We start from the raw sequence: 12,175 nt of genomic DNA on the forward strand, positions 1-12,175 counted from the left end.
ATTGCATATTTGCTTTGGACCACCATACACATTTTTGTTTTTCAATTTCCGTGCAAAAAATATACTTTTTTAATTATTTATTTTGAATCTGTAAATAAGGAAGAACAATTACACAAATTATTTTGGATCAGTTTATGATTTATTATGAAACTAGCAGTATCGCCCGGCGTTGCTCTGGTTTGTAAGGGAAATAACTATAAAGCATTTTTAGAGAGTTATAGCCAAAAAATGGAAAAAAATGATGGTAACTTTTTTTTTAGAGTAAAAAAAGGTGGAGTTGCGTCCCCTAGACAGTTTGCGGTTTGTGTTTCTGATTCTCGACCCCATGTCGAATTTATCGATTTTTTTCAGAACTGGGGGAACTTTTCAAAATTTTCGCTGCGTTAGTTTTGAATTATGACATTGGGCTATGTGTGTGTCAAGTTTCATCAGAATCGGTTGAAAGCCGTGGTCAGGGTGAGGGTACAAGCAAACAGACACACAGAAACACGCACAGACAAACTGCCGTTTATATAGAGAGAGATTACCAATAGAAATTCCAGTTGCTGATAGTTAATGATAGAAAACAGGAATAACATCATGAACAAAGTATTTCAGCTTACAAATAAGCAACAGTGAATGTATATTTTCCTTCAAATATTTACTAGACATCTCTGAATGAAAATATACAGGATAATGTATTAAGAGTTGTTGTTATTATTATTATTATTATTATTATTATTATCATTCAGGTCACTGCCTGGAATTGAACTCAGAATCTTGGGGTTAACAGCCCATGCTCTTAACCACATATGGCATAGTGGTTAAGAGCGCGGGCTACTAACCCCAAGATTCCGAGTTCGATTCCAGGCAGTGACCTGAATAATAATAATAATAATAATAATAATAATAATAATAATAATAATGTATTAAGAGGTCGAACAGGGTCTGATGAAAAAGCAAACTGCATCAAGCTCCAACATCTGTTTTGGCATGGTTCTATGGCTGAATGCCCTTCCTAATGCCAGCTACTTTACAGAGTGTCCTGGGTGCCTTTTTATGTGGTACCCACACCGACAGAGTCACTACATAACTTGCAAGACAGAGATCCCTCAACTGAAAGGGGGAGAGGTATTGAGGGAGGTGGATTTGTGCCAGGGGATAAGTTAAACTATGATAAAGAGAGTAAGGTCCCTCTTCGGTCATGAATGGTCATGGGATTACACCTGGAAAGTTACCCTTCAAGGCACAAATCCAGGCAAAATTGTTTATGGAAAAGCAGCAGTCACCCATGCATACCAGCCTCCACTCTATATGTCACCAATGTTATCAAAAGCAAAGGCTGATACAGCTTGGTACCAGTGAGATCATAACTTATTTCGATGACTTGGCTTTGTAAACTAATTGAAAGCACATGCATGTGTATCCCTGAATGTCAGCTATATTAGTGATATCATCCCACTGCCACTCCAGCTATAGAAACCACACCTCAATAGACAGCTGGAACCTGGGCAGCTCCCTGCTAGCCAGCTCCATGTCAAACCATCCAATCCATGCCAGCATGGAGAGTGGATGCTAAAAGACAACGATGATGATATATATATACATACATATCTTATATACCTGGACCTCACATCTCTCTCTTTCTCTCTCTCACTTTCCAAATGGGCAAGACACCTACTTCTCTACCTCCACCATAGCTTCTTATCCCTCCAGTCTATGAACCCACTCAGGTGAGGGGTCTTATTTTGTGGGTACTTGGCGACCACACCAGAGCTTGTATCGCATAAAAACACGCCCTGTTAACTGGCTGAAATTAGGAAGGCCATCCAGCTACAGAAACCATGCCAAAGCAAACATAAAACTTAGCAGAGTCCTCTCACTTGTCTGTTACTGTCAAACCATTCGAACCATACCAACATAGGAAAAGGTACATTAAAAGATGATGAAGTGATGATGAGGATGGTGTGCATGCGCGCGTGTATGTACGTAAATGTTTAGATAGTAAAAAAATGTATCCATTCGCCAACTGACCTCAATCTGCTTGACCAGTGATTCTTCCTGCGCTTTCAGCTTCTCGCGATGTTTATTCCTGCGCTCCCTTCTAAGTCGATCCGCTTCGGCTTTTTTCTTCTTCAAATCTTCGGACAATGCTCGGATCCTCACTTCGATGTCACTGACATCCGACAGAGTTTCTACAACACAACAAAGACAGAACATGACACCTCTCTCTCTCTCTTGCAATAATACATATACATACATACATATATATATATATATATATATATATATATATATACACACATGCATGCATATATATATATATATATATATATAATATATATATATACATACATATATAAGAAAATAGTAAAGAGTGAAAAAACGACAGAAGGCTTAAATGTTAAAAAATATATATATTTGTGTCAAAATGTCTGGAGAATATTGGAAAAATTTTTTTCCCTCCTTAAAATGACATAATTTTATAATTTTTAAAGAAATACCGGTTTCGCAGTTAGCTCTTCAAATTTCTTGTGACTTAATGTTTATTTTTAATAACGTAATCCTTGTATTTTTGCTACGGAGAGTTCTAAATAAGGGAAAGTAGTGAGTGATTTCTTCCGGTGTAAGGGAGATAATCGCTTAAAAAAATTTTTTTCCTTTAGTGTGAATTTCTCTGTATTATTGAGTTTGGATAGTTGAGTCTGGGTTTGTACTTTTCAATGAAGAATGTTTCCTTATTTAGTCTAATTTGTGATGATGATCCAAAAGCACATTGGTAAAATGGAAAGATTAAAAATTGTGGTTGTAGTTGCTTTACGCATTTCTCAATGTGTTCACTAAAAGGTATCATTCTATATTCTGGGAATGCAATCTGTTGTCGATGCAGTGTGCATCTACGTCTGAGTGATAGTCCCGTGGACCCCACGTAGTCTTGGTGGCAGCCCGAGCATTTAATGACATAAATTATGTTTTCAGAGGCACAAGTAAAGTTAGATTTGATCTTGAATTTCTGTCCCTCTTTAAAGAAGAATTCTGATCCTTCCAATAGGTTAGGACATGTTGCACAGTTCGATCTACCACATTTTTTTATACATATATACATATATATATACACATGCATGCATATATATATATATATAATATATATATATATTATATATATATATATACATATATATACACATGCTAGCATGGAAAACGGACATTAAACGATGATGATATATATACATACATATATATATATATATATAATATATATATATATATACATACATACATACACACACACATATACATACTTATACATATATATACACATATAGATACTTATACATATATACACATATACATCATCATCATCATCGTTTAACGTCCGCTTTCCATGCTAGCATGGGTTGGACGGTTCAACTGGGGTCTGGGAAGCCAGAAGGCTGCACCAGGTCCAGTCTGATCTGGCAATGTTTCTACGGCTGGATGCCCTTCCTAACGCCAACCACTCCATGGGTGTAGTGGGTGCTTTTTACGGCCACCTGTACAGGTGCCAGACAAGTCTGGCAAACAGCCACGATCGGATGGTGCTTTTTACGTGCCACCAGCACATATATATATACATCCATACATACATATATATATATATATATATATATATATATACATACGCACACACATATACATACTTATACACATATACATATATATACATACATATATATACTTATACACTCACACACATATAGGACATCTTTCTTAATAAATGGTTCTGTTGTCAAGCAGTCAAGACAAAGATACCTGTCAATGGTTGACCAACTTTATTTATTTCTAGATAAGGGACAGGCATGGCTGTGTGGTCGAAAATCATGCTTCCTAACCCTGTGATCTTGGGTTCAGTCCCACTGCATGGTACCTTGGGCAAGTATCTTCTACTATAGCCTCAGGCCGACCAAAGCCTTGTGAGGGGATTTGGTAAACGGAAACTGAAAGAAGCTTGTCGTATATATGTATATATATGTGTGTATATATATATATATATATATATATATATATATTATATATATATATTATATATATATATGTGTGTGTGTTTGTGTGTGTGTGTGTATATGTTTGTGTGTCTGCGTTTGTCTCCCCCACCATCGCTTGACAACAGATGCTGGTTTGTTTACGTCCCCATAACTTAGCGGTTCGGCGAAAGAGACCAATAGAATAAGTTGTAGGCTTACAAAGAATAAGTCCTGGTGGGTGTCAAATTTGCTCAACTAAAAGGCGGTGCTCCAGCATGGTCACAGTCAAATGACTGAAAACAAGTAAAAGAGCAAACGAGGCAAATCCAAGAAGTTCTTACCTGAATGAAAAGAATCTTCTGTATCACTTTCAGAGCCGCGACGCTTTTGACAAGATGACCTGAAAGATAAACTGTTGCTCCGACTGCCAACCAATGGACTCAGCAACTGTCGAAGCGATGTCTTCAAGCTGTTATTGACCGAGGTTTCAAATGTGTGGCTGTAGTCTTCGGTAACGGGTGTGTTCTCTCCAGATTCGCAGTTTGAAGACCTGTTTTAAAACGATAAACAATAAATCTAGCAAAGAGCCAAAACTGATTTGCAAAGCATTTGAATCAGGTGTAGAGGCAAGTATAGGCATGGCCGTGTGGTTAAGAAGCTTGCTTCCAAACCGTAAGATCTTCAGTTCAATCCCACTGTGAGGCACTTTAGGTAAAGTGTCTTGTACAATAGACCAAGACTGACCAATGCTTTGAGAGTGAATTAGGTTGACCGAAACTAAAAGAAGTCCACTGTATTTACACTTTTACTCTTTGACACATTTTAGTCACTTGACTGCAGCCATGCTGGGGCACCGCCTTAAGGGGCTTTTAGTCAAAGAAATTATTAGGTTTATAAGCCCTAAAATTCACTCTATAATTGCCCACACGCATATAGCATAATGGTTAAGAGCATGGGTTACTAACCCCAAGACTGCGAGTTCAATTCCAGGCAGTGCCTTGAATAAATAATAATAATAACATCAGCAAAAAAATACCTTAGGAATGAGAACCCAGGGTTGAGTTCAAAATTTTACTAGGACACCTGATGAAGGCTGAAGAGTAAATCAGCCAAAACATTGATGAGGACACATATATAAATAATGAACAACTCTGGATCATCATCGTTTAACGTCCGTTTTCCGTGCTAGCACGGGTTGGACGGTTCGACTGGGGTCTGGGAAGCCAGGGGCTGCACCAGGCTCCAGTCTGATCTGGCAGTGTTTCTACAGCTGGATGCCCTTCCTAACGCCAACCACTCCGCGAGTGTAGTGGGTGATTTTTACATGCCAGGGGAGTCTGGCATCGGCCACGATCGGTTGGTGCTTTTAACGTGCCACCGGCACGGAAACCAGTCAAGACGGCGCTGGCATCGGCCACATTCGGATGGCGCTCTTTATGTGCCACCGGCACGGAAGCTAGTCAAGATGGCGCTGGCATCGGCCACGTTCGGATGGTGCTCTTTATGTGCCACCGGCACGGAAGCCAGTCAAGACGGCGCTGGCATCGGCCACGTTCGGATGGTGCCTTTTATGTGCCACCAGCACAGAAGCCAGTCGAGGCGGCGCTGGCATCGGCCACGCTCGGATGGTGCTTTTTATGTGCCACCGGCACAGAAGCAGTCAAAACAATAAAAAAAAATTTTTAAAAAAACAAAACCTAAGGAATCCGAAGAATCAAAACTCATGACTGATCTTACTTGATTTTGTCTTTGATGCTCGATGAGTGAGAAATGCCATTTTCGTTTAATCCATTCAATGCCTTTATTGCTTCCGGGATGGATTTGCTGTTGGCGGCACTGTTGCTGCTGCCACTTAAAGTCTTCTGAGACTTGTTCTTACTACTGATGCTCTCACCAATTGAAGACGACAGATGTTTGCTGAGTTCTTCACTAATAGAGCTTGTTGCTTTGCTGCTGCTGCTACTACTACTACTAGGGCCACTGGCGGTGTGGTGGAGTGTCTTGCTGGTTGAGCTTGATTTACTACTTGCAGAATTCTTCTCTTTCCAACTGGGTGTTATTGTGGAGGCGTAACTTTCGTCAGCTGGGGCGGAAGCATTTTCATGACCTGTCGAAAAGATAATTGAAACGTCGTTTAAAAATCACTGTCCTTGTTTTAACATCAAAATCGAAGTCGATCAACATCAATGGAAATTGCAGCTGTGATACCAGTGCCGGTGACACGTAAGCGAACCATCCGATCATGGCCGTTGCCAGCGCCGCCCCGACTGGCCTCTGTGCCGGTGGCACGTAAAAAGCACCATCCGAATCGTGGCCGATGCCAACGCCACCTTGACTGGCTTCCATGCTGGTGGCATGTAAAATGCACCAATCCAATCGTGGCTGTTGCCAGCCTCGCCTGGCACCTGTGCCGGTGGCACGTAAAAAGCACCCACTACACTCACGGAGTGGTTGGCATTAGGAAGGGCATCCAGCCATAGAAACACTGCCAGATCAGACTGGGCCTGGTGCAGCCTTCTGGCTTCTCAGACCCCAGTTGAACCGTCCAACCCATGCTAGCATGGAAAGCAGACGTTAAATGATTTCCATGCTTGCATGGGTCAGACAGAGGTATATTGAAGCAGGTTTTCTATGGCCAGATGCCTTTCCTGTCAACAACCCTCACCTGTCCCACATTCATTTACAACAATCACACAATGCCAAGACAAGGAGAGATCAATACACACATGCCTGCCTGCCTGCCTGCCTATCTATCTATCTATCAATGCATATGTGTGTGTGTGTGTGTGTGTGTGTGAGGAGGTGCTGAAAAGTTGTTCCTGGCTTTAGGGGTATTATGAAAGTCTTGGTTGGAGACCCAACCCTCTTCTGACTTCTTTTACAGAGCTTAGAAAAACTGAAGGACTGCTGCAATAGGTGTGTGAATCTGAGAGGGGAATATGTTGAATAAAATCATAATCAACTGATCCCCTTGTATTTTCTTTTACCCAAGCCAGGAACTTTCCAACACCCTCTCGTAGATACTGCCACAAGCACTGACACAGACAAATTACAGCCCAAACACCACTACAGAACAGGTACCCTCAGAGAGCACAGTGAAGCAGACACGAGTACATACCAGTCACAACTACAGCCTAAACACCCCTACTACATCCTAGACACTACGATTTCATCTCAATCGAAGGAGAGGGGCTTTCTCCGTCCAGGTTGCGGATCCGTGGAATAAGCTGCCGGACGAGATAGTGAAGATGCCGACGACCGCTCGGTTCAAAGTCTCCCTTGACCACAAATGGCCAGAACTCTTTGCAAAGAACACCACCCTGTACATAACTCCATGTCCCCCTACATGGCCTTGCTTTTTGCTTTTTGAGCCCAAAAATTAACTTAACTTAACTTAATTTAACTACAGCCCTGATATGACTACAATCCAGACCCCACGACTACAACCCATGCACCACGATGAAAATAATTACAATACAATAAATACTCACGACGTCGAGATGCTGCTTTCTCCGGCCGTTCATGATATCGGCTTCTTTAGCCGAACTCTCTCTGCTCTGCTGGACAACCTTCTCCTCACATGATTTCTCAGCCGCTTTCCTCAGCCTATAAAGCTCTTTACTTTCATATTTCAGCCTTTTCTCGAGAGTGTACAGTCCCAGACAGGTCTCCGTCAATGTTTTCTGCTGTAGGTTTCTAATGAGTAGGGAAGTAAAATAAATTAAGTGGAGTTACCTAATTGTAGGAAACATGGAGAGCAAACGCTGTGGACACATACGGTTTTCTGCTGTAGCAGCTTTTCTAGCGAATAGGAAAGTAAAATGAATTTAATAAAATTAAATAATTGTAGGAAACAATAACCAAAGGCTCTGTAGGCACCCCCCCCCCACACGCACATGCTCATGTTGGGCAACGCCATACTGATTTCCAAAGCAAACAAGGAAGGCACAGACGTGTTATGACATCATTAGACTAACCTCCACGTCTAATTCGTTAAGAACAGACAGTAATACTTTTTACTCTCTTTTACTTGTTTCAGTCATTTGACTGCGGCCATGCTGGAGCACTGCCTTTAATCGAGCAACTCGACCCCGGGACTTATTCTTTTGTAAGCCCAGTACTTATTCTATCGGTCTCTTTTTGCCGAACCGCTAAGTGATGGGGACATAAACACACCAGCATCGGTTGTCAAGCAATGCTAGGGGGACAAACACAGACACATAAACGCATATATATATATACATATATACGACGGGCTTCTTTCAGTTTCCGTCTACCAAATCCACTGACAAGGCTTTGGTCGGCCCAAGGCTATAGTAGAAGACACTTGCCCAAGGTGCCACGCGGTGGGACTGAACCCGGAACGATGTGGTTGGTAAACAAGCAACTTACCACACAGCCACTCCTACGCCTAGGTGGCAAAACAATGCAAAACCCACCCTGCCTATGCTGGTATGGAAATAAACTATACATAATGGTGATAATGGTATACAGGCCTGCACTTAGACAAATGAGAAGTGTGTGTGTGTGTGTGTGTGTGTGCCCAGAGTTACCATTCTGCCAAACCAGACATATGTTTGGCTCTCTTCCAAAGAAAAGCAAACAAGATAAAAATCAAGCCAACGAGGAAGACTCTCTAAGTGGTCGTTCAATCTGCTATAAATAGCAGCCAAATTTCCGTTTTAATTGCACCCCATCATCTACATACAAAAAAGGATGTGTCAGATATAATGCAATCCTTGTTTTACTGTGCAAAAAATAAAAATAAAAAGACAGGATGGTCATGGCTGGAATGCTCTGAGCACAAGTCTTCCTAATCAGAACTGATTTTAGGAGCTAATCAATGATGACAATAAGAATGATAACAACGATAACAATGATGAGGCAAAATTGGAATTTGTACAAAAGGAAGTAATAGAGAACAAAGTGGAATATTCCAGATTCGTTGTATTAAATAGATTAATGAAAAAAAAAAACAAAAAAAAATAACGTCATTATTCCAGCCCCAAAAAAACAACAAAAAACAAACCGTACTCTCTTTTACTTGTTTCAGTCATTTGATTGTGGCCATGCTGGAACACCACCTTTAGTTGAGCAAATTGACCCCAGGACTTATTCTTTGTAAGCCTAGTACTTATTCCATCAGTCTCTTTTGCCGAACCGCTAAGTTACGGGGATGTAGACACACCAGCATTGGTTGTCAAGCGATGATGGGGGGACAAACACAGACACACATGCATACACACACACACACACACACACATATATATATATATATATATATATATACGATGGGCTTCTTTCAGTTTTCGTCTACAAGTGAGTGGATTTGGTAGGCAGAAACTGAAGGAAGCCCGTCATATATATGGGTGCGTGTGTGGGTGTGTGCTTGTGTCCATCCTCCCACCATTGCTTGACAACCGATGTTAGAGTGTTTACATCCCTGTAATTTAGCAGTTCAGCAAAAGAGACCGATGGAATAAGTACCAGGCTTACAAAGAATAATTCCTGGAGTCGATTTCTTTGACTAAAAGGTGGTGCTCCAGCATGGCTGCAGTCAGATGACTGAAACAAATAATAGAATAAAAGGATATATATATATATATATATATATATATATATTAGAAGAAATGAGGTAATCAGAAGATTGGATAGTTTATATTTACAGATATTTATTTATATATTACATTTTTTACATATATATCATATCATTTATATATATATATATACATATATATATATATATATATGATAAATTAATAAATAAATAAATTAATTAATAAATAAAACATATGCATATATACATACATATATGTACGTACCTACCTCTACATGTATATATACATGCATATATGGGTACAGGACACCAAAAAAACGTCGAACACAGTGAGAAACGAAAACATAAACACAAAACCAAGGAACTGGACATTTTTCTTAAACAATGAAAAAATAGAGTACAGGAGAAATAACACAAGGAAAATTCCCCTTCTTCAGTTGCTCCTTCGCCGTTCTCAAAAATAGCGTTCATAATACTTTATCTCGTTCGGCTTAACAGCCCTTCTTGTCTTGTTATTCTCCTTGTCCTGTCTTTTACTGTTTATATTTTGTAGTCGTTACTGTCCTGTTTTTGTTACCATTTTTACCCCTCCGCAAAAAAATCTCAAATTTTATTTAATTTGCTTTACGCGGGAAGGAAAGTTTCTATCGAAGATGCGTATCGCCTTCACCTTCAAAATGCAAAGTAGGTGAAACCATGGCGACTAAAGAAGGGGAATTTTCCTTGTGTTATTTCTCCTGTACTCTATTTTTTCGTTGTTTAAGAAAAATGTCCAGTTCCTTTGTTTTGTGTTTATGTTTTCGTTTCTCATTGTGTTCGACGTTTTTTTGGTGTCCTGTACCCATATATGCATGTATATATACATGTAGAGGTAGGTACGTACATATATGTATGTATATATGCATATGTTTTATTTATTAATTTATTATATGACGGAACGCACGCATCCATTTCTAAGTAAGATTGTTCTTCTATATATATATATAGCAAGAGAGAGAGATACACACACCGTGCATACCACATGGTGTGTGTGTGTGTTCATGTTAGCTAAGCCCAGGTGGATGTAATGAAATAGTGAGGATAGGATGTAGTCAAACAGATAAGAGTGATAAAAAGAGTGAAAGAGGCTGTTTTTTGGTGGGTAATTCATATAAGTTTGTTATCAGTAAAGACTTTAGCAGTAATGTGCACAGTTCGTAGAAACGGAGATTGAGTGAAGCACGTGCAAGATATGCAACGCTGCATAGCAGTGAGGTTAGGGCACTGAACCTAGAGCAGTGCTTTTCAAAACTTTTTGCTGGAGTGGAACCCCAAGGAAACATTCCACTGGCTCGAGGAACCCTTGTGCAATAATTTAATAGTCTTATGCACACATATCTGCACAGGAGACTTAAAAATTACTGCTGATTTTAGCAGTTTTGTAACTTCTTGCAGAACCCCTGGACTGTACTGGCGGAACCCTAAGGTTCTGCGGAACCCTAGTTGAAAACCACTGACCTAGAGCATCCGTGGAGATTGGGAAGAAATAAAGGATGGCCTGTAGGATATGTAATGTTAAGGCAGAGCTCAGAGTGAACTGAGACAGTGGAGAGACATTAAAAATATGGGGATGGTTGGGTGGGAAGAAGCTTGCTTCCCTAAGGTGGCGAACTGGCAGAAACGCTAGCAGTATTTTGTCTGCCGTTACGTTCTGAGTTCAAATTCCGCCGTCGGTTCACAGGGAGCTCGTCCACTCTTTGACATGTCTTGTTTTCAGTCCTGCCGGGTGTCCACACACCCTCCTCCAAGCTACTCGGGTGACGAACAGAGTCAGATTTGTCACTGATATCTCAACCATGAAACAGGTAGTACTTGTTTCCATGGTAACCGTAGCAGGTCTCGTCCACCTGTGATGAGATCCCTGGGCTAAACTAACATCACATCTTTTAGTTTTAATTTCTTTTATTTGTTTCAGTCATAAGACTGTGGCCATACTGGGGCACTGCCTTGAATTTTTAGTCAAAAGAATTGACACTAGTATCTAATTATTTTAAGCCTGGTACTTATTCAATCAGTCTCTTTTGCTAAACCACTGAATTAAAGGAACATAAACACACCAACACAGGCTGTCAAGCAGTGGTGAGGTACAAACACAGACATTAAAACACACCTAACAAAAACACACATACATATATATATATATATATATATACTAGCAGTATCGCCCGGCGTTGCTCAGGTTTGTAAGGGAAATAACTATAAAGCATTTTTAGAGAGTTATAGCCAAAAATAGCAAAAAAATGAAAAAAAATGATGGTAAATTTTTTTTTGAGAGTAAAAAAGGGTTGAGTTGCTCCCTAGACAGTCTGTGGTTTGTTTTTTTTATTCTCGACCCCATGTCGAATTTATCGATTTTTTTCAGAACTGGGGGAACTTTTCAAAATTTTCGCTGCGTTAGTTTTGAATTATGACATTGGGCTATGTGTGTGTCAAGTTTCATCAGAATCGGTTGAAAGCCGTGGTCAGGGTGAGGGTACGAGAAAACAGACACACAGAAACACGCACAGACAAACTGCCGTTTATATAGAGAGAGATATATATATATAAAACTGAGAATGTGTGTCTGTCTGTCTGTCTGTCTGTGTGTTTCCCTAAA

General features: G+C 40.1%; 1 protein-coding gene across 1 annotated transcript in view; it reads right to left on the reverse strand.

Annotated features, from left to right (window-relative positions):
- Window positions 1–12,175, reverse strand: part of LOC115223371 (centrosome-associated protein 350) — a 98,194-nt gene that overhangs the window by 5,750 nt on the left and 80,269 nt on the right. The window contains exons 32-35 of the mRNA XM_029793867.2: window positions 7,475–7,679; window positions 5,721–6,090; window positions 4,325–4,533; window positions 2,014–2,174 (exon numbers count right to left, since the gene is read on the reverse strand). Coding sequence (XP_029649727.2) covers window positions 6,040–6,090; window positions 7,475–7,679 — 256 coding nt within the window. The 3' untranslated portion in view covers window positions 2,014–2,174; window positions 4,325–4,533; window positions 5,721–6,039. The remainder of the gene's footprint in view (window positions 1–2,013; window positions 2,175–4,324; window positions 4,534–5,720; window positions 6,091–7,474; window positions 7,680–12,175) is intronic.

Source organism: Octopus sinensis, linkage group LG23, assembly GCF_006345805.1.
Source record: "Octopus sinensis linkage group LG23, ASM634580v1, whole genome shotgun sequence".
Taxonomy (NCBI): domain Eukaryota; kingdom Metazoa; phylum Mollusca; class Cephalopoda; order Octopoda; family Octopodidae; genus Octopus; species Octopus sinensis.